At 44.0% G+C, this 27,056-nt stretch overlaps 1 protein-coding gene and 3 long non-coding RNA genes across 4 annotated transcripts; 2 read left to right on the top strand and 2 right to left on the bottom strand.

Moving 5' to 3' along the window:
• Positions 1 to 2,036: 2,036 nt before the first annotated feature.
• Positions 2,037 to 8,239, bottom strand: LOC117087983. The gene is made up of 3 exons (XR_004438959.1): positions 8,132 to 8,239; positions 6,868 to 6,912; positions 2,037 to 4,117 (listed from the first exon to the last, which is right to left on the bottom strand). It is a non-coding gene; the product is annotated as an uncharacterized LOC117087983 (long non-coding RNA).
• A 128-nt stretch (positions 8,240 to 8,367) lies between these two features.
• On the top strand, positions 8,368 to 17,855 carry PSMD7 (proteasome 26S subunit, non-ATPase 7). The gene is made up of 7 exons (XM_033218842.1): positions 8,368 to 8,571; positions 11,703 to 11,794; positions 12,632 to 12,724; positions 13,118 to 13,215; positions 13,768 to 13,848; positions 15,868 to 15,959; positions 16,850 to 17,855. The coding sequence occupies exons 1-7, from the start codon at positions 8,498 to 8,500 to the stop codon at positions 17,292 to 17,294; spliced, it is 975 nt and encodes a 324-aa protein (XP_033074733.1). The 5' UTR covers positions 8,368 to 8,497; the 3' UTR covers positions 17,295 to 17,855.
• LOC117087984 lies at positions 16,689 to 21,205 on the bottom strand. The gene is made up of 2 exons (XR_004438960.1): positions 19,902 to 21,205; positions 16,689 to 17,992 (listed from the first exon to the last, which is right to left on the bottom strand). It is a non-coding gene; the product is annotated as an uncharacterized LOC117087984 (long non-coding RNA).
• Positions 21,206 to 21,967: 762 nt separating this feature from the next.
• Positions 21,968 to 26,783, top strand: LOC117087982. Its single transcript, XR_004438958.1, has 2 exons — positions 21,968 to 22,014; positions 25,670 to 26,783. It is a non-coding gene; the product is annotated as an uncharacterized LOC117087982 (long non-coding RNA).
• The last annotated feature ends 273 nt before the right edge of the window (positions 26,784 to 27,056 follow it).

Raw genomic sequence — 27,056 nt, 5'->3', positions numbered from 1 at the left:
GTTAAGTCCAAAATTCAATGAACAAAAGAAAATGGATTTCTTATACCTCCCTTTGGCATTCCTCTGAATAAATTCACCCCCATTAGTGGCTACAATATCAGAGGTGATTTTATAAGTCAGTTCTTTTTTTTTTTTTTTTTTTTTTTGAGGCGAAGTCTCGCTCTATCGCCCAGGCTGGAGTGCAGTGGCCGGATCTCAGCTCACTGCAAGCTCCACCTCCCGGGTTTATGCCATTCTCCTGCCTCAGCCTCCCGAGTAGCTGGGACTACAGGCGCCCGCCACCTCGCCCGGCTAGTTTTTTGTATTTTTTTAGTAGAGACGGGGTTTCACCGTGTTAGCCAGGATGGTCTCGATCTCCTGACCTCGTGATCCACCCGTCTCGGCATCCCAAAGTGCTGGGATTACAGGCTTGAGCCACCGCGCCCGGCCGTCAGTTCTATTTTTAAAAGGGGAGTGGCAATGTGGAAAATGCCTTCTTTATGATTTCCAGTGGTCTTCTTTATACTCTATGCAGTTAGACAAAATGATGTTTCTGTCAGACTCCAATTCTTTTTTTTTTTTTTTCTTTTCTGAGACAGAATCTTGCTCTGTCACCCAGGCTAGAGTACAGTGCAGTGGCACCATCTTGGTTCACTGCAAGCTCTACCTCCCAGGTTCACGCCATTCTCCTGCCTCAGCCTCCCCAGCAGCTGGGACTACAGGCGCCCACCATCACGCCCAGCTAATTTTTTTGTATTTTTAGTAGAGACGGGTTTTCACCATGTTAGCCAGGATGGTCTCCATCTCCTGACCTTGTGATCCACCCGCCTCAGCCTCTCAAAGTGCTGGGATTACAGGTGTGAGCCACTGCGCCCGGCAGGACTCCAATTCTTAAACCTTATTTGACACATAAGAAAAATCAAAACCAATCTTTGATCATCTGATAGCCATTAAATCCTTAATTACAAATTAGAAGGGAATCTCCTTCACACGCTTCTCATAATAGACACGTCTACCCTGTGTCGAACAGCATCATGTAAGAGATGAAATAACCTCTACTTTGAATCAGACACTAAACACCAGCAAGCAGGCTTTATTTAACACATGACATCATAAGAGCTGACTTAAATATTCTTAACCTAAAAGTTTTGTTATCTTAGAATGTAGGAGCAGTCATCTGATAGTCAAATCAAAAATATTAAAAGAAAGAAAACCCAAAGCAATGTTCCCAAAAGTAAAAAGAGTACATGAAATGAAAGGGATTGATAGGACTCAGAACATCAAAAGCTCCCTGATTACAAGGCGGAGCTTGCAGTGAGCCGAGATCGCGCCACTGCACTCCAGCCTAGGCGACAGAGCAAAACTCTGTCTCTAAAAAAAAGTTCCCTGATTACACTGGAAGAAGGCTAAGACTCAGAGCAGAAGTTTCCTGGTCATTTGTCAAATATGCAGAGCTGAGGGCTCCTGAGCACTTGTGGAACTCAACCACAAAACGTGTAACTAATTACACCTATAATTAGTTATGAGCTTAGGGGATAAAAATTAAAAACGAGACGTGTTATCGAGTAACCCCAAAACAAAAACTACTACTACACTCTGAAAGCAGGTTCTTCAAAACTTTCAAACAAACATTTCGTCTAGAAGAACACACACCAAACTGTTAAAGGTGATTATATGTGGGTGGTGGGATTATGGGAGATTTTTACTTTATATGCTTTATATTTCTGTACTGCTTGAAGTTCTAACAATGAGTATGCATTACTCTTAGGAACAGAAAGCATGCTTTTAGATCTTTTTGGTAAGTATATTAACATTTTCAAAAATTAAGAAAAAAATTATGAGCCAGCAAGAGTTTTCATTTTTATTTATTTAAGAGACAGTCTCACTCCGTCACCCAGGCTGGAGTGCAGTGGCAAAATCACAGCTCACTATAACATCATACTCCTGGGCTCAAGCAATCCTCTCACCTCAGCCTCCCAAGTAGTAGCTGGGACTATAGGTCTATAGGTGAATGCCACCATGCTCGGCCTTTTTTTTTTTTTTTTTTTTTTGAGAGACAAAGTCTCGGTATGTTGCCCAGGCTGGTCTCAAATTCCTGGCGTTAAGCAATCCTCCCACCTTGGCCTTGAGCCATGCCACCCAGCCAGGGAACTCTGAAGTGATTTTTTATTCATCTATTCCTTCATATTTCACAGGCAATCAATCACCCATTTTTTGTCTATTCTTCTCTGAAATGCATCTCCCTGTTTCTTTTTCTGTTCCCTCTGCCACTCCGGGTATTTGTCACCTCATATAGAATTATTTAAAATCCTCCTAACAGGGCTTCCCTGATTCCTAGTTCTCTTAAAAAAAAAAAAAAAAAAAAAAATTTCCTTTCTTTTTTCAGAGACAAGGTTGCTCAGGTTGGTCTTGAACTCCACTTCAACCTCCCAAGTAGCTGGGACTACAGGTGCCACCACCACGTCCAGCATTAGCTCTCTTCCTGTTAATCTACTTCACAGACTACTACCAGATTAACCTTCTAAAAATGTCACTTCTTTCATGTCACTTTCTGACTTACAATAAAAATCCTGTGCCCTTTATAACCCGGTCCTACCCAACCAATGTAAACTTATTTCTCACTACTCTCTTAAATACGTCTCTGCTCAGGGCAGCCCAGTCATCTCCCATCCCTGGCTCCCCTCACCTGAGTCAGGCACTACTATCATCCCTCTTTTACATAGAGGAAATTGAGGCGTACAGAGATTAAGTGACCCATTTAAAATATCCTAGCCAGTGAATAGGAAAGGCAAAATTCAAATATAGATCTGACTCACAGCCCATGCTCTTCTCTATTACCTTCACAGTAGGAGATGAAAGGGAGAAAGCTTACAGGGACGGGTGCCAGAGGCATTAAGAATTTATTCTCTACCATGCTTCAGTTTCTCCACACTCTCAAACTCAGTCCTGCTGGGATGCTTCCAAAATGCTGCCTAGCTTTAGGGACTTCTTCAGACTCTAATCATATCACTTGAGCTGAGTGATATTCCATGACAGCCCTAAACAACCCTCAAATGAAAGAGTAAACGCAGCAAATGACACTGAGAAAGTAAGCGACAGAGCTAACATTTAGGAAGTAGCTACATAACCAAGCACTGAGTGACAGATAATTGATTTACCAAGGACCTTACGTTCACAAAGAATTCACTAATTGCCTAGTTTTCTGTTATCTGTTGCTGCACAACAAACCACCCAAAACTTAGTGACTTAAAACAGCAACGATGACTTATTATTTCACAGAATTTTATATAACCTAGGCTGGGCTCAGCTGGGCAATTCTTCTGTTTCACATGCTATCTACTATGGCTGGAATATCCACAATGGTTTTTTCACTCTCATTTCTTGGGACCCCATCTGGAATGGTTAGAATAACTGGGGAACGGCCAAGCATTCATCTTCTATTCCATATGGTCTCTCCTGCAAAGTAGCCAGATTTCTCTACACGACTCAGGGTTCCAAGAGCGGGCATTCCAAGAGAACAAGCTGCAACATGAGTGTTACTCAAGTCTCTGTTTGTATTACACTTGCTAATATCTCACGTGCCAGAGCAAGTCACATGCCCAAGCTCATAGTCAATTTTGGAGACAACACCAGGGCATGAACGCTGAGATGCATGATTCATGGTGGCCTGCCACATTTGATCAAGACGAGCAGGTGTGACACGCTGAACACACTTTCTGATACCATATGGGATATTATACGGGATTTATATTTATTATTTGCTTATAGTCTATCTCTCCTAACAAGACTGCAAGTTCAAAGAGGGCAAGAGCTTTGTTTTGTTTATTCCTATATAAACAGTATTTAGAACAGTGGCACAGAGTTAGTGCCCAACAAATTGTTAAATGAGTTTGAGAAAAACATCAGAGATACTGGTTACAGAAGACTGCCAAAGTCTACAGTGCAAAAGAATCATTATCTCAGTGGAAAAATTAAAGATTCTAGAAACATCACTGGCACAGCTTTTGCCCTTTCCAGGCCTACAGAGGCTGATGGAGAATGATGTTTTGGCTGGCCCTCTGAGTAGATGAAGGCGTCTATTATGAAGAAATCAAATCCATTCTATGCAGCTATTAATGATGACGTAGACCTAGATTTGCTATAAGGAAGTGTATTAATGACACATTATTAGCTCAAAAGGGCACATGTCAGAACTTTATATACAGTTAAATTCCATTTGCTTTTTTTTTTTTTTTTTGAGACAAAGTCTCGCTCTGTTGCCCAGGCTGGAGTGCAGTGGCAGGATCTTGGCTCACTGCAACCTCCACCTCCCAGGTTCAAGTGATTCTCCTGCCTCAGCCTCCCGAGTAGCTGGGATTACAAGTGCCCACCTTCATGCATGGCCAATTTTTTTTGTATTTTTAGTAGAGACAGGATTTCACCATGTTGGTGAAGCTGGTCTCGAACTCCTGACCTTGTGATTCACCCGCCTTCGCCTCCCAAAGGACTGGGATTACAGGTGTGAGCCACGGCGCCCGGTCTATTTGCATATTTTGAAAGCTCTGCATATAGATGCCAAAAGGTACATGTTTAAAAAACTTTCTGAAAGATTTGCCGAAAACTAGTAACCAGTGACTACCTTTTAAGGAGAGGAACTAGGGTTCAGGTAAGAAAAGTGAGGGAGACTTGAAGCTCAGTAATAGGTTCATGGGCTTTATTATACTATTCTCCCTACTCTTGCACAGGCTAGGGATTTTCCATTAAAAAGGGTGTTTTAAAAATATGTCTGGGCCTGGGCACCAAGGCTCACGCCTATAATCCTAACACTTGGGGAGGCCAAAGCAGGAGGATCATTTGAGACCAGGAGTTCAAGGCTTCAGTGAGCTAATGATTGTGCCACTACACTCCAACCTTGGTGACAGAGACCCTATCTCTTGAAAAAAATAATAAATTAAAAATGTTAACATAAGGCTGGGCATGGTGGCTCATGTCTGTAATCCCAGGACTTTGGGAGGCCAAGGCGGGTGAACCACCAGAGGTCAGGAGTTCGAGACCAGCCTGGCCAACATGATGAAACCCCGTTTCTACTAAAAATACAAAAATTAGCCAGGCATGGTGGCGGGCACCTGTAATCCCAGCTACTCAGGAGGCTGAGGTGGGAGAATCTCTCAAAACCAGGAGGTGTAGGTTGCAGCGAGCCAAGATCTGGGCAACAAGAGTGAAACTCAGTCTCAATCAATCAATCAATCAATAAAATAAGTCTGGCTGCAGAGTGGAGGATGGAGATGGGAGAAGGTCAAAACTGGAAGGCAAAAAGACAAACTAGGAAGCTAATGCTGAAGTCCCTTAAGAAATATAACACTTTAGGCTGGGCATGGTGGTTCACACCTATAATCCCAGCACTTTGGGAAGCCAAGGCAGGCAGATCACGAAATCGAGACCATCCTGGCCAACATGGTGAAACCCCATCTCTACTAAAATATAAAAAAATTAGCTGGGTGTGGTGGCATGTGCCTACAGTCCCAGCTGCTTGGGAGGCTGAGGCAGGAGAATCACTTGAACCTGGGAGGCAGAGGTTGCTGTGAGCCGAGATTGCACCACTGCACTCCAGCCTGGCGACAGAGTGGGACTCCATCTCAAAAAAAAAAAAAAGCACTTTGGGCCAGGGTTAATCTTAGTTTTCTGTATGTGGTAAGATTTCAGGTGATTGTAATTTATTTCAATTAATTAATGTATTTGTGACAAGGTCCTACTGTTCAGAAGGGTCATGAACTCCTGGGCTCAAGTGATCCTCCAACCTCAGCCTTCCAAGTATCTAGGATTAAAGGAACAGGCCACCATGCCCAGCTCTATATTCATTTTTATTTATCTGAACAGTGTCATTTTTCCACAATTATCATGTGTAACTAGAATAATTTTTTAAGTTCATAGTCAATTCCACACTGCTTCAGTGAGTCAGGATTGGTGACACCCAATAAGGTTCGAAAGAGCTTACTTAGTCTGCACAACTGCAAAGTGAACTCAGTGTGAAATAAAACACATCACTTTCTAAAGTTTGAAATTTAGTATCTTAACAAAATTAATGCAATTATTTTGCCTAAGACTGCTGCAAGCAGGCGCACCACCCAATTAGGAACTGGGGTCACAGAAACCTGGCTTGATCCTGACCAGCAATGTGATCTTGGAACGATCCCTCCCAATGTCTGAGCCTTATTGTCATCTTCCATTTCATTACCATAACTAATTATTTATTTATACAGTAATTACTGAGTGTCTCCTATGTGCCAGGCACTTTTCAAGACACTGAAACTATAAAAGTAAACTAGGGGCCAGGTGCGGTGGCTCACACCTGTAATCCCAGCACTTTGGGAAGCCAAGGCAGGCAGATCACTTGAGTTCAGGAGTTCCAGACCAGCCTTGCCAACATGGTGAAACTCCATCTCTAATAAAAATAGAAAAATTAGCAGGGCATGGTGGCACCTCACCTGTAGTCCCAGCTACTCGGGAGACTGAGGCATGAAAATCGCCTGAACCCAGGAGGTAAAGGTTGCAGTAAGCCAAGATTGTGCCACTGCATTCCAGGCTGGGCGACAGAGCGAGACTCTGTCTCATTTACAAAAAAAAAAAAGGTAAACAGGAGTTTACGAACTAAATAAGAGCTTACATTCTAATGAGAGACAAAGACAATGAACAGAATAAGTAAATTCTACAAACTACTCACAAGTGGTAAAAACTATAGAGAAAACTAAAGCAGAAACACGTAAGTACGGGAAGAAAGATGAAATTTTTTCAAAGTGTCAGAAAAAGCCCACCTCGAGAGCAACATCTGAGCAACAATTTTCATTTGTTATGAGAAAATACCAACTTTGTAAGGTTTTACAAGCCTTGTTAACACAGCATAGGCCTCACCTGAAAGCTTGTTAGAAGCGCAGAATCTCAGGTCCCATCTCAGACCTACAGAATCAGAATCTGTATTTTAACAAGGTCCCCAGGTGATTTGTAAGCATATCAAAGTTTGAGAAATATTAATTAAAAGAATTAAATATTTGTGTCTGAACCAGGGCTGGCATATTATAAGGCACTCAATAGATTCAATAACTCTTAGTTTTCTTTCCCCATTAACATAACTCTTATATCTTTCTAGTTATAATTAAGAATAAACGGCCTGGCACGGTAGCTCATGCCTGTAATCCCAGCACTTTGGGAGGCTGAGGTGGGAGGATTGCTTGAGGCTGGGAGTTTGAGACCAGCTTGGCTTACACAGTGAGACACCAACTGTACAAAAGACAAATTAAAAAATAAAAATAGCATTGAGAGTCTCTTCAATTAATTATGAATATTAAGCATATCCTGCCATTTACTTCCTTGTGGATCTAGCGGAAAATCTGAAAATAAAGCCAAGTTGCAGGCAGAAGACAAATTCACATGCAGACAAATTAAAACTCCTGACTACATTAAAGTCTCTCCTTGGTGGCCAAATTTCAGTATAATCTTTGCTAATGTTTTTCACCACCCACAAATAAGAGACACTAAGTGTGTCCCTTGACATTTCGAGATAAGGAAGTCTACTTTAAAAAACAAGAGGCCAAAATGTTGGGAAAATCCTCTGGTGATAAAGGGAAAGCAAAAATTGTTTAAAGACAGAACAAAAAATAAGTAAATAATTCAGGGTTGCTGAAGTATTGCTTTCGTTTACAAAAACAGCAACTTGAGACGATATAAACCTGTACGATTTTTCTTATAATTTGCCTCCTGCAAATAAGCTTAACTCTTTGTCTCCTTTAGTCTCCCAGGTCGCCGTCCTCTTCTCTTTCCTAGCTAAATATCACAACATACTTCCTTACTGCCTTCCATCTTTTCTTCAACGCTTATGTAAATTCTGATTTCAAAAGCAAAGGCACAATTGCGTTCTTCTAGCCCTAGTTACACAGTAATATAAGGACCCGTGGAAACCTGCAGGTTGCCACGTTCATTGCAAAGTGTCCACAGTAAAGATAAAGGAGAAATTCCCCCCGGCAATGAAAATGAGAATGAGATAAATTACCAAATTACATTAAAAGCGTGCTCTAATCTTAGAGATTTAAAGTTCCTCTCAGAAATCCCGGAGGATTTTGACTTGAAGCAAAACTGAGCTTCTTCCGGGTGGTGGAAAAGTCAACTGTTAACTATTTACTTTAGTGGTGGTGGGAGGTGGGTGCTGGGAAGGAACTGAGGCGAAATGCCTCTGCAGATGACGGTGCAGGCCAATACCAGGTCAAGTCACCAGTACCCCTTCCGCCCTTAAGTCCAGGGAAACGCAAGGCAAGGGACCAGGAGACACCACCGCCTTTCTCGAGCCCTTTTCCCGCCCACAAATGGCGGCGGTGGCGAAGATCCGGGCCCGCCGCGCGATGCACTCTGGGAGCGGAAGAAGAAGGCCGTGCGAGGGCTGGCGAACCGGAAGAAAAGGCGCTGGGCCTGAAAGCGCCCCAGTAATCGCTATAGCTGCCGGTGTTTGCGGGTGGCAGGGAACCAGGCCCGGCGAGCGGGGTGTGTCGCGATGCCGGAGCTGGCGGTGCAGAAGGTGGTGGTCCATCCCCTGGTGTTGCTCAGTGTGGTGGATCATTTCAACCGGTGAGCGAGCGGCCTATAGCGGAGCCGGCGGCGCAGCCGCTGCTGAGTCACGGGCACGCTGGGGATGGCGCGGCGGCCGCGGGCGACCTGGGGACGCAGACAGGGCGGCTGGTGACCCTTACTTGTTCAGGAGCGCAGACCAGCCTCGGTTCACGATGCCGGAGTCATCCAGCCTCCTGCCCCTGCTCCAGCCGCCGCCACTCCGGGACCTGGGCTGCCTGTTCCGTTTACCCAGTGTGTTTTACAGAGTTCCCTTTCCGAGTTCGTTTTGCCGAAGCTCGTTTTACCGAAATCTGGATGATGCCGGGGGTCGGGGGATGCGGCTAGCTTTAGTTGGCCCTGACCCCCGCCCCCAAGCTCGTGTCTGTCACTTCGTTTTGCCGAAATCTGGGTGAAGCCAGGGTGGGGCGGAGGCAGGCTAGCTTCATTTGGCTCTGACCCCTGTCCCCCAGGGTCGTATCTTCGTTTGTCCCAGTTGGTTTCACTGAAATGTGAATGATGTCTGGATGATGCACGGGTGGGGCGGAGGGGGCTAGCTTCATTTAGCCCCGCCCCCAGGCTATCTATGTTTATCTTCGTTTGACCGAGTTAGTTTCACCGAACTATGGATAATGCCGGAGTGGTGCGCAGGGGGGCTACCTTCATTTGGCCCCGACCCCCGCCCCAGGGTCGTATTTATGTTTATCCTCGTTTAACCAAGTTGATTTCACCGAAATGTGAATGATGCTTGGATGATGCTGGAGTGGGGCAGAGGGGGCTAGCTTCAATTTGTCCCTGACCGTCGCCCCCAGGTTCGTATCTATGTTTGTCTTCACTTTACCGAGTTCCTGTTATCGAAATCTGGATGATGCTCTGCACCAGGAAGGGCTTCCTGGAACAGCTGTGATTTTAACCCATTAACATTTTTAAATGGGAATCTGATTAGACTCCGTCTCAAAAAAAAAAGTACATATGTATATATAATATATATAGTATATATGGATTATATACAGATGTATATATATTAGATAGATGAGGTTTCCGTTTTTTAAAAAAAAAAAAAAAAAAAAAACATGAGGCTGGGCATGGCGGCTCACGCCTGTAATCCCAGCACTTTGGGAGGCTGAGACGGGAGGATCACTTGAGCCCAGGAGTTCGAAGCTGTCGTGAGCTCAGATCATGCCACTGCACTCCAGCCCGGGTGAGAGTGAGACCTTGTCTCCAAAAAAAAAAAAAAGAGACCACTTGGAGATTTGGACCGTAATGAATAAGGTAAGGAAACATCTCAGAGGTCTCTAGTAAGCTCGCTGTTTGAGGGTGTACATCCACCACCCCTTGGTTTTGGAACGGTTCATCCTGCTAGACCTGTTGCACATGTTTCTAAGTTTTACAAGATTGTTAGTTGAATTGGCAAATGTAAAGACCCAGTTCAGAGCATCTGCTATAAAGCCATTGTTGCAGTGTCCATTCTCCTAAGACTTGCTCTGTGCAACTAATTCAGCTGGAGCCGTAAAAGGACCCTCAGCCTAGGATATGTTGGCTTTTCTACAGTAGAGGAATTACTATTTTTCTCCCATGGGATACTAGGGGCAGGCACCATTTCAGTTCTATTGTTAAGAGCACTAGCTTTTAGACTGGCCTGGTGGCACATGCCTCTAAATCCTAGCACTTTTGGAGACCAAGGTGGGTGGATTGCTTGAGCTTAGGAGTTCAAGACCAGCCTGGGCCACATGGTGAAAATCCCTTCTCTACAAAAAAAAAAAAAAAAAAAAAAAAATTACCCAGGTGTGGTGGTATGTGCCTGTAGTCTCAGCTACTTGGGAGGCTGAAGCAGGAGGATCACTTGAATCTGAGAAGTAGAGGCTGCAGTGAGCCAAGATTGTGCCACTGGACTCCAGCCTGGGCAACAGAGTGAGACCTTGTCTCAAAAACAGAGAAGAGCACTAGCTTCTCTATCAAGTAAGTGTAGGGTTTTAAAAACACAAATGGACTTTGGTAGACCAAAACAAAAGCCCATGAGTATGGAAGTTTCCCTTGAAGTTGGAAACTCAATTTTCCCCTTACCGCCCCCCCGCCCCTAAAAATTAGAGGCACCAGAAATACAGAATCATTAACTTTGTTTGATTAAAACCCAAACCTAGTAACCATTTATAGATTTGCCAACTATATGCTAAGAAAAATACTACAATTAAACCAATGTGAAACTAGCAGCTGTTAAGAAAATGTAATTAACAGTGGCTTTTGTCTTTCCTAAGCATAGAGTTGTGTTTCTGTGTTACACATTTGCTAGTGGTTAAAGAATGCTTCCTGAAGACCAAGGAAATGAGTGTATGTAAGTGAAGCACTTGTAACTCCTTAGGAGAAAATGACTGAGGAGGCTTGAAATGGAGATAAAAATTCTCAAGTAAAATCTTTCTCATTCAGCCCTCCCCTATTTATTCATTTATTTTGAGACAGGGTCTGCCCAGGCTGGGATGCAGTGGCACAATCTCGGCTCACTGTAGCTAGCCTCAAACTCGACCTTCTGGGCTCAAGCAATCCCCCCATCTCAGCCCCCCAACCCCAAGTAGCTGAGACTACAGGCACACCCCCACTGTGCCCAGCTAAGTTTTGTATTTTTTGTAGACAGGTTTTCGCCACATTGCCCACGCTGCTCATGCTGGTCTCAAACTCCTGAGCTCAGGTGATCTGTCCACCTCAGCCTCCCAAAGTGCTGGGATTACACTGTGCCTGGCCTGCTCTAGCATCTTTATTCCAAAAAAGATTTCAGGATGGGAAAAGTTTAAAGGAGAAAGAAAGCTGCAAAGAAAAAGTTAAATGCGGTAGCGTGGCTTAAATGAGTTTTCAGACTAAGATCTGGGAAGTTTTCATTTTCTTCATTTTAAATTTCTGTGAAGTCTGAAATTTTCCCAAGCATGTATTACTTCACAGTCAATGTTAAGTAAAAACTGCCAGTGTGTGTCAGCACCAAGTTTGTGAATTGCCCCTTATAGTTAATATCAACCTAACCCTATTACATTGGTTTAGAGAGATTAGTTCCTAGGTAAACTAAATTGTATCTGTGCCATTGATACTTCCCATTGAGTATCTTATTGTTGGATCCATGTTTCTGTGCTAACCTATCCACACTGACCACCTGTTTTCTCGTTCAGAATCGGCAAGGTTGGAAATCAGAAGCGCGTTGTTGGTGTGCTTTTGGGGTCATGGCAAAAGAAAGTACTTGATGTATCGAACAGTTTTGCAGGTAAAAGACAAATTTTGTGTTTTTCTGAGCACGATTAAAATGTCAGTTGACTTTTTAAGAAAATAAACTTTTGTTACCACTTTTGACTACAACCCACAGATTGTCTCAAAATTGCTGAAGTATAGAAAAGAGAACCTGAAGATTGCACACTAGACCAGGCAGTAAATACTTTAAACTTGCAGGCCATGTGGTCTCCACTGCACCTGCTCCTCTCTGCTGTTGTAGTGCAAGAGCTGCTATAGACAACATGTAAACAAACGATGAGAGTGGCAGTATTGCAGCAACCCTTTATAAAAACAGGCAGCTGGCAGTTTGTCAACCCCCACAAACTGTTCACCCATGCTTCTTATAGGTAGGGTAAGGGGAGAGATGGGAAACTTTACCCGTGTGAATCCTCACAAGAACGTATCCATGTATTACTTGGATGATTAAAGCAACAACAATAAAGAACATGCTGGATGACCTCTGGACTAGAGGTCACTAACTCTGGTGTCTAAAACGACCAGCTAATAATGTCATTTGCCAAATGGAAAATACCGGGAAATTACTGGGCTTCTAAAAAACTGAAAAGCATGTGTCTTTTTTAAAGAGCTATAACTTCTACCTGGCTGTAGCTGGTAGTTGCCCGGTATTCCAGTTTTTTAAGAGAAGCTGGAGGTCTGGATTCTTCTGTGAACTCTCCCAGTTTTTGAGGACAGCTCAAAAAAAAATTTTTAATATTGTGTTGGGCAAGTGAAACACATAAGTGAATCAGAACTGGCCTGAGGGTCTTTACTTGTGACTTTTGTTCTAGGTTTCTACCAAGCACCCTAAACTAACTTTTTTTTCCCTCTTTAGTTCCTTTTGATGAAGATGACAAAGACGATTCTGTGTGGTTTTTAGACCATGATTATTTGGAAAACATGTATGGAATGTTTAAGAAAGTCAATGGTATGTCTTGATGTTCTAAGGTGTTACAGCATAGAATTGATCTGTGTGTGTGGGAGTCTTCTGTTTGCTTTTCTTTAACATCAAGGCCCTTTCAGTTGGCTACACTTAGTAAGACTAGTGGGAGTAGAAGAGTAAGGTAGAATAAATGAAAAACTAGAGTAGCAATTTAAGGCCAAATAGGCCCCCTGGGTTTGGGTAAGAGGGGAAATAACGCTCTAATTGCAGCCGAGAACCGTCCAGTAAAATCAGTCTTCCATTAGAGTTTTAGTACCACCAGGGTAAATATGTCTGGAATTTTCAAAGAGGTAAAGGACACAACTTCTTATCCTTTTTGAGGGAGTTGTATCGAGCTTCATGAAATAGTTAAAGCCCACTAATGTTTTTCCTTCCTAGCCAGAGAAAGAATAGTTGGCTGGTACCACACAGGCCCTAAACTACACAAGAATGACATTGCCATCAACGAACTCATGAAAAGATACTGTCCTAATTCCGTAAGTGCTCTCTATTTTTAAAACTCTTGAATGATTTTTTGCCAGCCAGCTCAAGTAAGAGCATCCAGGGAAGAATTTGAGTAGCAAATCTGCTTACTGCTTTATCTCCATAAACTTGTTAATTTGTAGTGCTCTGTGAAGTATGTAACCTAATACATTAGATAAGTAACAGGTTACACCTGCTACGTACCAGGTGTATGAGCTATGTAATCCTCCCAGTAACTGTATATCCTCTTTAGGAATGAGAAAACTGAGGTTTAGAATGGTTAGGAAGGTCTGGTAAGGGGTGGGACTGGGATTGAAATTTTGGCTGTATTGACTCTAATGTCCTTGTGCTAGGCACTGTACTGCCCCTCAGCTTGTTAATGAAGGGGATCGAAAAGCAGAAAAAATGATGAGATCATTTGAAGTATAAATGCATTTTTGCTGAAAATTCTGGTTCCTTTCTAATTGAATAGAAGAAATAGCTTTAGTAATTGTTAGAGGAATGCCTGAAATTACCCCTTTTGTGCTGGGCGTGAGATGATTTGCTAAGATGTGTTTCTCGGCCAGGTATTGGTCATCATTGATGTGAAGCCGAAGGACCTAGGGCTGCCCACAGAAGCGTACATTTCAGTGGAAGAAGTCCATGATGTGAGTCATCTTGCCATGAACCTGGGGGGTTCGACTTGCCGCTTATTGGGTGATTGGCTTTTTTTTTTTTTTTTTTTTTCCAATTTTCAGGTCAACAAATCCTTTGTCTCTATAACAAAAGAAGGTAGTTAAGTTTTTTCCCCTTTGACTTTTTTAATCACCACATTTTGGAAATGGAGAGGAACACAGAAATCTAAATTCCATCCAGGCACAGTGGCTCACCCAGTGCTTTGAGAGGCAGAGGTGGGAGGATTGCCTAAGCCTAGGAGTTGAGGACCGGCCTGGGCAATATAGCAAGACCCCTACAAAAATAAAAACATTAGCCAGGCATGATTGTCCATGCCTGTATTCCAAGCTACTCAGGAGGTTGAGATGGTAGGAGTGTCTGAGCCCAGGAGTTCAAGCTTACAGTGAGCTATGATCACGCCACTGCATTCCAACCTGTGCGACAGTGAGACCCTGTCCCCCAAAAAAACAAAACAGAAATCCAGATTCCCCTTTTATAAATGAAAACTTTAAGGGATGAATTACGGTCTCCTTTTGGGTTTAGATTTGCGGTATTTATCCTTACTTTCAGTTTTAAGATTTGGAAAAGGATATTTTAGGATAGCTCTGTGCAAATGTTCCTTGCATCGAGCTCTGTCTTCCTGGAGCTTTTCTCTTTGCCTGGCTACCAGGGAACTTAGATCCAATGTATCACCTAGTTGCAGTAGGTCTTTCCATCCCTGTTTTGACCCCGTTGTTTTTAGTGAATTTTTCTCCTGCCTCTTTAGAAAAGGAATTGAGGTTGCTCATACACACGCACCCCAATGAAGCAAGATTTTTTTTTTAGTAGGGGATAAAGGGGATATACGGGTCATGTTACCAGATGAAACTCAAGAAGAATTAATGCCTATAAAGGTTACCAAGAAATCCCACAAGACTGTTAAAGGTTCTGACCATCTTGGCATGCAAAGCCAAGAGAATGCCCCTTGCAGGATTAACCCTATCCTGAATAAAATAATCACGGCTCACTTCTATAGCACTTAGTGTGAGTGGAGTGACTTGCCCAAGGTCTCGGAGCTCCCTTATTACATACATGGCGGCGCCAGATTTGAATCCAGCTAGCCTGGCTGTGGAGCCTGTGCTCTTACCACTGTGCTGTCCTCCCTTGCACACAGTTTACAGCCTTTTGCAGGAGACGTACAGCCTCTTCTGGCACAAAGTCTGAGAAAAGTATCTTCCGAGTCCCTTCAGGATGTCACTGGGTGCCCACCAGGAACCATGTCCCCAGTGGATCCTTTGATTAATTCAGACCGCCAGAAAGCCAGCTATTCTGATTGCATTGGTTTGGGCACTCTGGAATCGTTTGATCCAAGAGACAAAAAAGGGCTAAAAGTTACATTTTCTGGCATGAACTTGCTTCAGTACAGATACTCCGTATATTGTCCATTCTGGAAAGAACTACTTTTTTTTTTTAAGATAATCTCGCTCTGTTGCTCTGGCTGGAGTGCAGTGGTGTGATCTCAGCTCACTGCACCCTCCACCTCCCAGGTTCAAGTGATTCTCATTCCTCAGCCTCCAGAGTAGCTGGAATTACAGGCGCCCACCACCACACCTGGCTAGGTGGTTTTTGTAGAGGGTTTTTTGCCACGTTGCCCAGGCTGGTCTCGAATTCTCATCATTCCAAAGTGCTGAGATTACAGGTGTGAGCCACCATGCCCAGCCAGAACAATACACTTATAAGAATCAACCTGAGACTTCCCTGTGTGTCCATCCCAAGTGTGGGCTTGAGGGAATTTCCAGATTTTCTCAACTCACAGTGCCCCAGCAGACTGCATCACTGAGCAGCACCACAGTGATGTCAGCTTTGAAGGCTAAACTTTCAAAGCAAGCCTTACCCACCCTTGCCATAGAAAATTCTCAGTCATGCACCCATTAAATGAGCTGACGTAAAGCAAAAGTCTCAAGGTGCGAAAAGGAACACATATCAGTTTGCTTCTGGAAAATAAATAATTATAGTTAGGCTTCCTCTCCCAGGATGGAACCCCAACCTCGAAAACATTTGAACACGTGACCAGTGAAATTGGAGCAGAGGAAGCTGAGGAAGTTGGAGTTGAACACTTGTTACGGTGAGACCCTAGTACACATCAAAATAATGCGCTGCCCAAGAGGCCACACAGTGTAAGGAAGAGGTTTGTGTCAAGAGTATGGACCCTGGGTTCCAGTCCTGACCATCCACTAACAAGTCTGCCATTCTGAGCAAATCACAGTCTCTTTCCAGACCTTTGTTTTCTTGTCTGTACATTGAAATGTTTGAACTACATCAACTGTAAATGTCTTGAGTTACAATTTATGACTTTGTGGATAGCATACCTTGTCTGCAAACTAGAATGTTGGCTGTGACGGGAAGAGAGGTGTGAGAATGCAGGCCTGCACTCCACTAGATGTCCTTCTCAACAAATGTAGCCCATTTTCTGGAGAGAATCTTCATCTTGGGGTAGCTTTTGTTTTAAAATCCTATATCTATATAATCCTTATTTGAAAGGGGTCATAGTTTTATCAGTCAGTGAGGTTCCTTCCAGTTCTAAAAATTACCGTCTCTTCAATTTAAGCTTCTCGATATTCTGGAGATGCTGGTAGAGAAAATGCCATCCTTTTAAGAACAGGAAAGCCGAGATAGCTTCAGTACAAGGCTACCCAGAAAGTTATTGGCAGATCTGAACTGTTCACCTAAACAATCTCTTTTTTTTTCCTTAAGTGAAAATGGTCTTATTTTAGCTCTCTTTTGTAATTCTTTTTTGAAAAATGTCCTGTGATGAGAAAGATAAAATATGTGGCTCCGAATGATAACAGTTTCATAATTGATAACTAAATCTTTATCAAATGGAAAAGTGACATTTTTCTTTTAAAAACTTGCCGCACCCAACAAAGCTAGGTATTTTCTTAGAATGTAAGAACTTGCGTGATAACGTGGTACCCGATACCTTTTCCTGCCCTTTCTAACTGCGAGTTATTACAGAGACATCAAAGACACGACGGTGGGCACTCTGTCCCAGCGGATCACAAACCAGGTCCATGGTTTGAAGGGACTAAACTCCAAGCTTCTGGATATCAGGAGCTACCTGGAAAAAGTCGCCACAGGCAAGCTGCCTATCAACCACCAGATCATCTACCAGCTGCAGGACGTCTTCAACCTGCTGCCAGATGTCAGCCTGCAGGAGTTTGTCAAGGCCTTTTACCTGAAGACCAACGACCAGATGGTGGTAGTGTACTTGGCCTCGCTGATCCGTTCCGTGGTCGCCCTGCACAACCTCATCAACAACAAGATTGCCAACCGCGATGCAGAGAAGAAAGAAGGGCAGGAGAAAGAAGACAGCAAAAAGGATAGGAAAGAGGACAAGGAGAAAGATAAAGATAAGGAAAAGAGTGATGTAAAGAAAGAGGAGAAAAAGGAGAAAAAGTAAAACATGTATTAAATAGCTTTTTTAATTTGTAAATTAAAATCTCACAAACTAAATCAGTCTGCTGCCAGAGGGTTCTTTTCCACTTGGCGTGCTTGTTAGGAAGCTGGCCCGCCGAGAGCTCTCTGCCTCCGGCCACTCTTGCTGTGGTGCTACATGGAAGAGTATGGAGACTGAGCTCAAACCTGAACTGCAGCTTCAGCTGCTGGGAGCTGGGGATATGATAGTCAGCTCAGGCTTCAGATTGTGTGAGAAAAATGAGGAGAAATCAACAAAGCGTTTTGGTAACTCTTCATTTGTTTCTCTGTAAAACCAGAAGTTGAATTTTCCCCATGTTGAAAGATTCTTGGGGTCTGTTTCTGGAATTTTACACAATTGCTAAATGGAATGCATGAATTCCATCATGTTTTCTGCCTGGTAACACGTAGAGTCCAGACCCTTCTGAACTCTGCTGACAATACCACACCATGTTTTGGACCCACAGCTCTGGCATTCTCAGGGGTTGTGATCCAGCTCCATATATTGTTTACCTTCAAAGACAGAATTAAATGACTTGATTTTTAAGGCTGTGTTCTAGTCGTTTTTGACTTTGGGAGTAGTGATCTGTTGTTTCCGGAAGCAGCCAAGACAGCCTTCGATTGGAGCTGCCTTAAGGAGTTCTCTTGGACTTGGTATCATTTATGAAAGATCATCGCGTTCCCCTAAATGGAAACAGGCAGTCTGCTGTAGTGAGGAGAGTTCTCTGAGCCCAGAAGACCCAGGTTCTAGTTTGTACCTCAGATCCCTCATTTGTGAGGTGGTAGGTTGCAGTCAGTCATCTCTGAAGTCCCCAGAACAGTGTTTCAAAAGGGACACATTTACCACTGTAGCATCTGTAAGTACCTCAGACCACAGGCCAAACAGGCATGTTACTAAGAATGGAACAACGTTTCCCCTAAGATAAGTGCAGAGGACTCCTAGAGGAACTAATTAAACAAGGCACTAAATCATTTGACTTATAATAGTCATGGATATTAAATTTCCTTTCTTGAACAGGTAGAACCTCTCAAATGCACTACGTGGATTATTCATCTTGAAAGATTTAAGAATATAATAAAATAGCACAAAAACTCAGTTGCATCTCAGAAACCACTTCATGAGGTTATAATGCCTTAAAGTAATCAGAGGCATCGATTTTTATTCCGTAGACCTGCCAAAGAGCTAGTTAGTGGAAATTTGGAAACAGGTACAGCTTCAGTATCCCTTATCTGAAATGCTTGGAACCAGAAGTGTTAAGGATTTGGGAAATCTTTTTTTTTTTTTTAAATATTTGCATTATACTTACCAGCTGAGTGTACCTAATCTGAAATGTACCAATGCACATTTCCTTTGAATACCATGTAAGTGCTCCAAAAGTTTCAGATTTTGGAGCATTTCAAATTTTTGGATTAGGGGCACTCAACCTGTAGTAAAATGTGAAATGACTATCATTCAGCATAAATAGAGGCATGCCCCATCAGGGTTCATTTCAGAGTTCATCAAGATTCTGAGATTAAAAGGCATGGTAAAGTGAAAACAGAACTCAATTGACTTTTCTGTTTCAGAAGCCAAAAGTCAGATGGTTGTATCTAATTGAATAAAAGAAACTTGAACTACATAGATTAAAACTTGAGGTGTATCCCAAACCACAGGAGCGTTGAAGCAGCTTTTGAGATTTGGGTGCCGTGTTTGGAACACACTGACGTGACAGGGAGCCTGGACCACAAACCCTCTCTAGGAAATGGGCAAGAACAAGACTCGGGCACGGGAGGAGAGCCAGGTGCCATGGTGCTGAGGCTCTAAGCAAGGGAACACGGCGTCATCCTAAGGAATGGGTCCTGTGAGGCTCGGGGGCAAGTGCACACCTGAATTGACACTGCACAGGATTCAGGTCTGCCTTTAAGAATATAATGCAGGGTTGGGGGCAGTGGCTGGTGTCTGTAATCCCAACACGGGAAGGCTGAGGCAGGAGGATCACTTGAGCTCAGGAGTAAGAGACCAGCCTGGACAACATAGTACGACCCATCTACAAAAAGTTTTAAAATTGTCTCGGTGTGGTGGGATGTGCCTTAGTCCTAGCTACTCAAGAGGCTGAGGCAGAAGGACACTGGAGCCCAGGAGCTCAAGGTTGTAGTGAGCTGTGATCGCATGCCACTGCACTCCAGCCTGGGCAACAAAGCAAAATCCTGTCTCTAAAAAACAAAAGTATCATTTGGATTTAAAAGACTTTCCCAGGGTCCAGTGAACTAGCACAATGCCACAGCCTTTTAAGTTGGTCATAGTTTGATGAGCTGAAATGTTCTTTGAGCATCTAAGAACATGGGAATCCCCAGGCTTTATTATTTTTTAATAGTTTGGCCCACATGCGAACAAAACTGACTTCTGCCTTCCTAACAGGAATCTTCCATTCCTACTTATGAAGAAAATAGCCTGTAGCCTGTGAAGTCACTTAGGCACATTTTCTAAGGCCAGATTGCTGCCATCATGTAGAAGAGGGGGAGCCCAGTAGAGCTACCGATGAAGTCTTGCTCATACAAACAGCAGCTGACTTGACTGCAAAACCCAGGGCCCACCCCTAAAATAAAGCCTTACCTTTGTGTAGTCTGGCAGTCTGGAGATGAGACTTCTAAATGGCTTTTGCTGGTTTTGGAAACACTGAAAAAGTATTCTGGAAAAAGTGTGATCCTGAGCCTGGATCTCATCTCCATAGCTGCAACATTAGCTTCCCTTCCATTTCACCACAGCTTCAGAATGACTGTCTAATAGATTTCAGGCTGCTCCTGTGACACATCTTACAGAGGATGGTGTTTACTCCTGAATTACGGTTTTCTGTTTGAAAACATGAAATATGTGAGTTATAGACTGGGGATAAATGTGGAGAGGGTCCTGAAGTCAAGGAGAAGATTCTACCAAAACTAGAGCACTTCAATGCCAGAAGTAAGCCAGATGTAGTGACTCACACCTGTAATCCCAGCACTCTGGGAGGTCGAGGCGGGTGCATTACTTGAGGTCAGGAGTTCGAGACCAGCCTGGCCAACATGATAAAACCCCATCTCTACTAAAAATACAAAAATTAGCTGGGCGTGGTGGCATGCACCTGTAATCCCAGCTACTTGAGAGGCTGAGGCAGGAGAATCGCTTGAACTGGGGATGCGGAAGTTGCAGTGAGCCGAGTGCCACTGCATTCCAGCCTGGGCAACACAGCGAGACTCTGTCTCAAAAAAAAAGAAAAAAAATGCCAGAAGCAGATGAAGGACAACCACAGGTTTAAATGAAAACAAGCTGAAGCAATGCAAACTTTTTATATTAGATATTTGACTTTAAAATATCTCAATAAAGTGTTAGTTTTCTCAAAAAAAAAAAATGAAAAAGAAAACAGGAAATAGCCCTCAACTTATGGAAAAGAATGAAATCTCCCATTCACTGGGAAGCTATGCAAAGGCATTTTCTTCTACCATTTTCCATTAAGCAAAATAAAACTTGAGAATGAGTTAGGATTGTTTGTCAGACTATATAACACGCTAACAAAACCACTTTCACCTGCCCTGTCTGGGAAAATGGGGTGGATACAGGACTAGGAAGGCAGAGAAACATTTGATTTATATGGCCCACAAGAGAAAATGTTTACAGCTTCCCTAAGCAAATGTATTGCAAATTATTACACGTAATACCTGTGCACATTCCTATGCCATTCAACTCTTGGCATTACCGATTTTTGCCTGGTAGCAGTGCAAAATTGAGATCTTTTTTTAAAAAAAGTAAAGCCTGTTTTTTGGCCAGACACAGTGGCTCACACCTGTATTTGGGAGACCGAGGTGGGCAGATCACGAGGTCAGGAATTCAAGACCAGCCCGGCCACCGTGAAGAAACACCATCTCTACTAAAAGTACAAAACTTAGCTGGGTGTGGTGGTGGGAGCCTGTAATCCCAGCTACTCGGGAGGCTGAGACAGGAGAATTGCTTGAACCCGGAGGCGGAGGTTGCAGTGAGTTGTGCCACTGCACTCCAGCCTGGTGAAAGAGCAAGACTCTGTCTCAAAAAACAAAAAGTAAAGTCTGTTTTTATTGGGGGAGTAAATAAGAATTGACTCAGTATAGACATGGAAGTGAGGAAAGAAAATATGTGAAAAGAAGGGAAGAACAAACTGTGGAAGTCGTGTTTCTAGCGCCCAAATCAAGAGGAATATTTTGCTAATCGTTGCTCTTTGGAGCCAATCTGTTCTTCGACACTAGATGGCGTCATTCACTCAGCTCATCTCATCTCCTGTTGAGAAAAATTTGATTGCCAGTTGCGCATAGATTTGGGAATCTCCCCCAATTACTTCCTGCCATTTCTGGTTTCGGCTGAAGCCACCCAGGCAAAATTGTGAAGGAATTTGAAGAGGCTATGGGTACAAAAAGACTGGGTTAAGCCTCCACACCTCCACCCTTACGTCCTTTTACACACTGCTGCTGGGGGATGAATACAAGCAGATAGTTCGTGCTTCGAGTTTCCTCACTGCTGTTATTACTCTTCTAATTTTTTTTGTTTGTTTTTTTTTGTTTGTTTTTTTTTTTTTTTGAGACTGGGTCTTGCTCTGTCGCTCACGCTGGAGTGCTGTGATGCGATCACAGCTCATTGCAGCCTCAACCTCCTGGGCTCAAGCGATCCTCCTGCCTCAGCCTCCTGAGTAGCTGAGACGGCAGGCACAAGCCACCACACCCAGGTATTTTTTAACTTTTGTGTAGAGACAGGTTCTCACCTGGTTGCCCAGGCTGGTCTTGAACTCCTGGGCTCAAGCAATCCTCCTGCCTCAGCCTCCCAAAGTGCTGGGATTACAGGCATGAGCCCCCGTGTCCAGCCTCCTAATTATTTAAGGATCCTACTCAGTGGTGTGCTGGTAAACATGTAACAATCAGTTCTCCAAAAAAGGGATGAGGGGCATTGGTTTGTAAGCGTTTCCCAATTTCCCTGGTATAAATACTTCCACGGTGGCTGATTTCACAACGACCTGAGTTGGGAGGAGAGGCGCAGGAGCACAGTGCTATATAGTATTTCTACCTTACAGGTAAGATAGACAAAAATAACCTTAGGAGCACACCTGATAGTAAAATGTAGTAAAGAAAGTAGGGCCGGGCGCGATGCCTCACGCCTCTAATCCCAGCACTCTGGAAGGCCGAGGCAGGCGGATCACCTGAGGTCAGGAATTTGAGACCAGCCTGGCAAAACATGGGGAAACCTTGTCTCTACTAAAACTAAAAAATTAGCCGGGCATAGTGGCATGGGCCTGTAATCCCAGCTACTTGGGAGACTGAGGCAGGAGAATTGTTTGAACCCAGGAAGCAGAAGTTGCAGTGAGCCAAGATCGTGCCACTGGGCAACAGAATGGGACTCGGTGTCAAAAAAAAGAAAAAAAAGAAAGAAAAATATTTTCTTAATATAATCTATTTAATTATAAATTTATACAATTTAATTTTTAACAATGGTTGTGTTTAGCCTCCAGCTCACAAAATTTCTGAAAATTTAATAATTGGCTTTTGCAAACCTGTGCAACCTGGCTCCAAGCCCACGCTTTCCAGTCCTATTTAAATGATCACTGCCTTCATAACTGTTATTTAATCCCCAGTTGTTCTCATTTTATACCTGTTTGTTTTTTTTTCAAGAAAACTAACCAAGACTTGGGGGTTCATTCAAAGTAGCCCTCTTCACACAGGGGCAGATAGTTGTAGGTGACAAATCTTTGTCAAATGCCTGGGACTTTTCCAGAAGGGGGTGGTGCTGATTGGTTGAGTGATTCGTTTCCACTTACTAGGACCTCAGCTAGCCATTCTCTAGCAGTTATTCAAAGCATAGAACCAATGACAGCAGATTTCACTATGATGCTTGTTAAAAATTCAGGTTTCTGGCCAGGTACGGTGGCTCACGCCTGTAATCCCAGCTCTTTGGGAGGCCAAGGCGGGCAGGTCACTTGAGGCCAGGAGTTCAAAACCAGCCTGGCCAATACAGTGAAAGCCAGTCTCTACCAAAAAACACAAAATTTTGCTGGACATGGTGACACGTACCTATAGTCCCAGCTACTCAGGAGGCTGAGGCCAGGAGAATCTATTGAACCCGGGAGGCAGAGGTTGCAGTGAGCTGAGATTGTACCACCGTACTCCAGCCTGGGTGACAAAAACCCTATCTCAAAAAAATAATAAAAATTCAGGTTTCTGGGCCCACCCCCAGACCTGCTGTGTTAGAATCTCTGGGGATCTATGTTTTTAAGATGGTCTCCATATGGTTCCTGCCCACATGAAAGTTAGAGAACATTTATTTTGATGTAGATCAATCTTATCAATTATTTTTTTTTTTTTAACAGTCCGGGGGTCTGTTTTGTTTTTTCGTGCTGTTTTAAAATCATTTATTTATTTATTTTTCATAGAGATGAGTCTCCCTATGTTGCCCAAGCTGGTCTTGAACTCCTGGGCTTAAGCAATCCTCCTGTTTTGGCCTCTCAAAATGCTAGGATTACAGGTGTGAGCCACCATACTCGGCCTTTTTTTTTTTTTTTTTTTTAAACAGCTACAAAGCCATGAATTCAAGAGGATCAGGTTCCGGAAGCTTGGGTTCCTTTTCCCTGTTCTCACCGATTCTGCTTCTCTGACTGGAGCAGGCTGGCACTTCAGCTGAACCCAGGTACTCTCTGGCTGCCTTCTCTTTTCTTTGAGACGGAGTCTCTCTGTGTCACCCAGGCTGGAGTGCAATCTTGGCTCACTGCAACCTTCACCTCCCAGGTTCTCAGGCTTCTCCTGCCTTAGCCTCCCAAGTTGCTGGGAATACAGGCATGCGTCACCATGCCCAGCTAATTTTTATATTTTTAGTAGAGATGGGATTTCACCATGTGGGCCAGGCTGGTCTTGAACTCCTGACTTTAGGTGATCCGCCCACCTCAGCCTCCCAAAGTGCTGGGAATACAGGCATGAGCGACCGCGCCTGGCCTCTTCCTCATTTTCTTTTTTTTTTTTTTTTTTTTTGAGATGGAGTCTCGCTCTGTCACCCAGGCTGGAGTGCAATGGCACGATCTCTGCTCACTGCAACCTCCACCTCCCAGGTTCAAGCAATTCTCCTGCCTCAGCCTCCTGAGTAGCTGGGATTATAGGTGTGTGCCACACACACTGCTAATTTTTGTATTTTTAGTAGAAATGGGGTTTCACCGTGTTGGTCAGGCTGGTCTCGAACTCCTGACCTCATCATCCGCCCGCCTTGGCCCCCCAAAGTGCTGAGATTACAAGCATGAGCTACTGCACCTGGCCTCTCTTCCTCATTTTCAATCCTGACTCCATCCCCACCTCTTACCCCTCGGCATATAAACCCTCAGCTCCCTCCCATATTACACTCGCACACCTGCACTCTGCAGCCCCTGCTGTAGCCTTCCTCCATCCTTTTCCCAGTTAACCTTCAGCAAATGGCTCATCTATGTCTGCTGCCTTCTCTTCTTTGTCTTCCAGGTATTTCCTTAATCATCTGCAATCTGGCTTTTGCCCCCCACCATTCCACTAAAGTAGCTCTCACTAAAGTCACCAATGGCTTCTTTGTCCATCCAGTTGGCCCTTCTGAACCCTTATGTATTAGTCCGTTTTCACACTGCTGATAAAGACATACTTAAGACGGGGTAATTTATAAAGAAAAAGAGGATTAATGGACTCACAGTTCAAGTGCCTGGGGAGGCCTCACAATCATGGCAGAAGGCAAGAGAGAACTTGTGCATGGGAACTCTTTATAAAACCATCAGATCTTGTGAACCTTATTCACTGTCATGAGAACAGCATGGAAAAGACCCGTCCCCTTGATTCAATTGCCTCCCACTGGGTCCCTCCAATGACATGTAGGAATTGCGGGAGCTACAGTTCAAGATGAGATTTGGATGGGGACACAGCCAGACCGTATTACCTTACCTCCCTGGCTTGATCCCTGGCACTTCTATCATGGTACTCTTACCTGCTTCTGAGAGCCTCCTGAGCCCCTTTGGCTCCATTTTCTCTAGACCCTCATTTGACTCAACCTATGTCTTATATTTTAAAGAATCCCGCATCGTTATCTGAAGCCTCTGATTCCAATACTCATTCCTCCTCTTTCTTCCAGACCCTGGCTGGTCACGCCACCACATGCCACCAGAACACAGGAGCCATACTGGCCGCCCTGCTCAGCCTCAGCTTCTGCATTCAGCCACCTGGTCCTGTGGGTTCTACCACGTGGACCCTCTCTTACACCTGCCCCTCTGCATTCCTGCTGCCCCTGCCTATGTGCAAACGTTCATTTCCTTTCTGTTCTGTTGCTACAGTTGCCCAACAGCTCTTTCTGCCTACTTTCTCACCTTCCCCCTCTTCCTCATTCTATTCCAGTGCCAGAGTTAAATGGCTGGAGGAAGAACCTCAAATGTAGAGAGTGGCAAGACTCTTAATCCTCAGTTCATGACTGCCATCATCACCATCATCATCAAACGTATCCTTTCTTTGATATTTTTTACCTGATTTCCTCTATCATTCTAACCACCCATCCTTCCCACACACATAAGCTATAGCCACTTCAGTGTGTTTAATAAACGTCCTTAGATATGGATGGATCCACAAAGAACATGCAGCGTAATGTTCTCGAACTCCTGACCTCATGTGATCCGCCCACCTCAGCCTCCCAAAGTGCTGGGATTACAGGTGTGAGCCACCACACCTGGCCCGTGCAGCGTAACGTACTATGTGCATGTGTTTTAATTTCTATAAGTTTCCCTTGCATTCTTTCCTACCTTTTTATAAAACTTAAAACTATGTTTTAAAGACCTGTCTCTATGGCTGTATGTATAGATTCATTCAGTTCATAGCTTGTAACTGCTTGTGGCAGCAACAATACTATGTGTTCCCAAATCCTGTTCCACATTCCTCTTTCCTGGACATACTGCAGACTACACTTGCCACCCCTTTTGCTCCAGAGAAGGCCACGAGATGAGTCCCGGACAATGAAAAAATATAAGCAGGCCAGGCGTGGTGCCTCACGCCTATAATCCCAGCGCTCTGGGAGGCAAGGGGGGATGGATCACCCCAACCCTTGGGGACGGATCACCACCCAGGAGATCGAGACCGTCCAGGCCAACATGGTGAAACCTCGTCTCTACTAAAAATACAAAAATTAGCTGGGAGTGGTGGTGCGTGCCTGTAATCCCAGCTACTTGGGAGGCTGAGGCAGGAGAATCACTTGAACCAGGGAGTCAGAGGTTGCAGTGAGCCGAGGTCGTGCCACCGCACGCCAGCCTGATGAGAGAATGAGACTGAGAAAGTGAAAAGTCCCTTCTGTCTCTCTCATCCCCTGCCTGGGCGATAGAGGAGGGACATGTTGAGATGGCAAGTCACATAGGGTGCAGCCTGACTGCTGAGTCGCTTTACAGAGAAGAGATGTCCTAGAGAAACACGCGCTTTGCATTTGATTTGATGTAAGCTGGAAATAAAACTTGCGTTCAGCCACTGAGATTGGAGGGCTGTTTGTCATCGCGACGTAACTTTGCCTACCCTGCTAGTCCACCAAGGTGGGGCTCCTTTGTAATCAGCCACTGTGGTTTACTCACCTACCTCCTAGTGATGGATACCTGGATGACTTCCAGCTCTCCGCCACCACAAACAAAGCTACTACATGTCCTCATAAGGACCTGAGCAAGAATTTCTATGGAGTCCATGTCCAGGAGTTTGCAGGAACATAGTTCATGTCTCTAAGTACAGCCAGATTGCACACTAGAGTGGCTGC

This window comes from Trachypithecus francoisi, unplaced genomic scaffold, assembly GCF_009764315.1.
Source record: "Trachypithecus francoisi isolate TF-2019V2 unplaced genomic scaffold, Tfra_2.0 Lachesis_group10, whole genome shotgun sequence".
NCBI lineage: Eukaryota > Metazoa > Chordata > Mammalia > Primates > Cercopithecidae > Trachypithecus > Trachypithecus francoisi.
The sequence above is the reverse complement of the archived record's forward strand: the minus strand, read 5'-3'. Positions and strand labels throughout refer to the sequence as shown.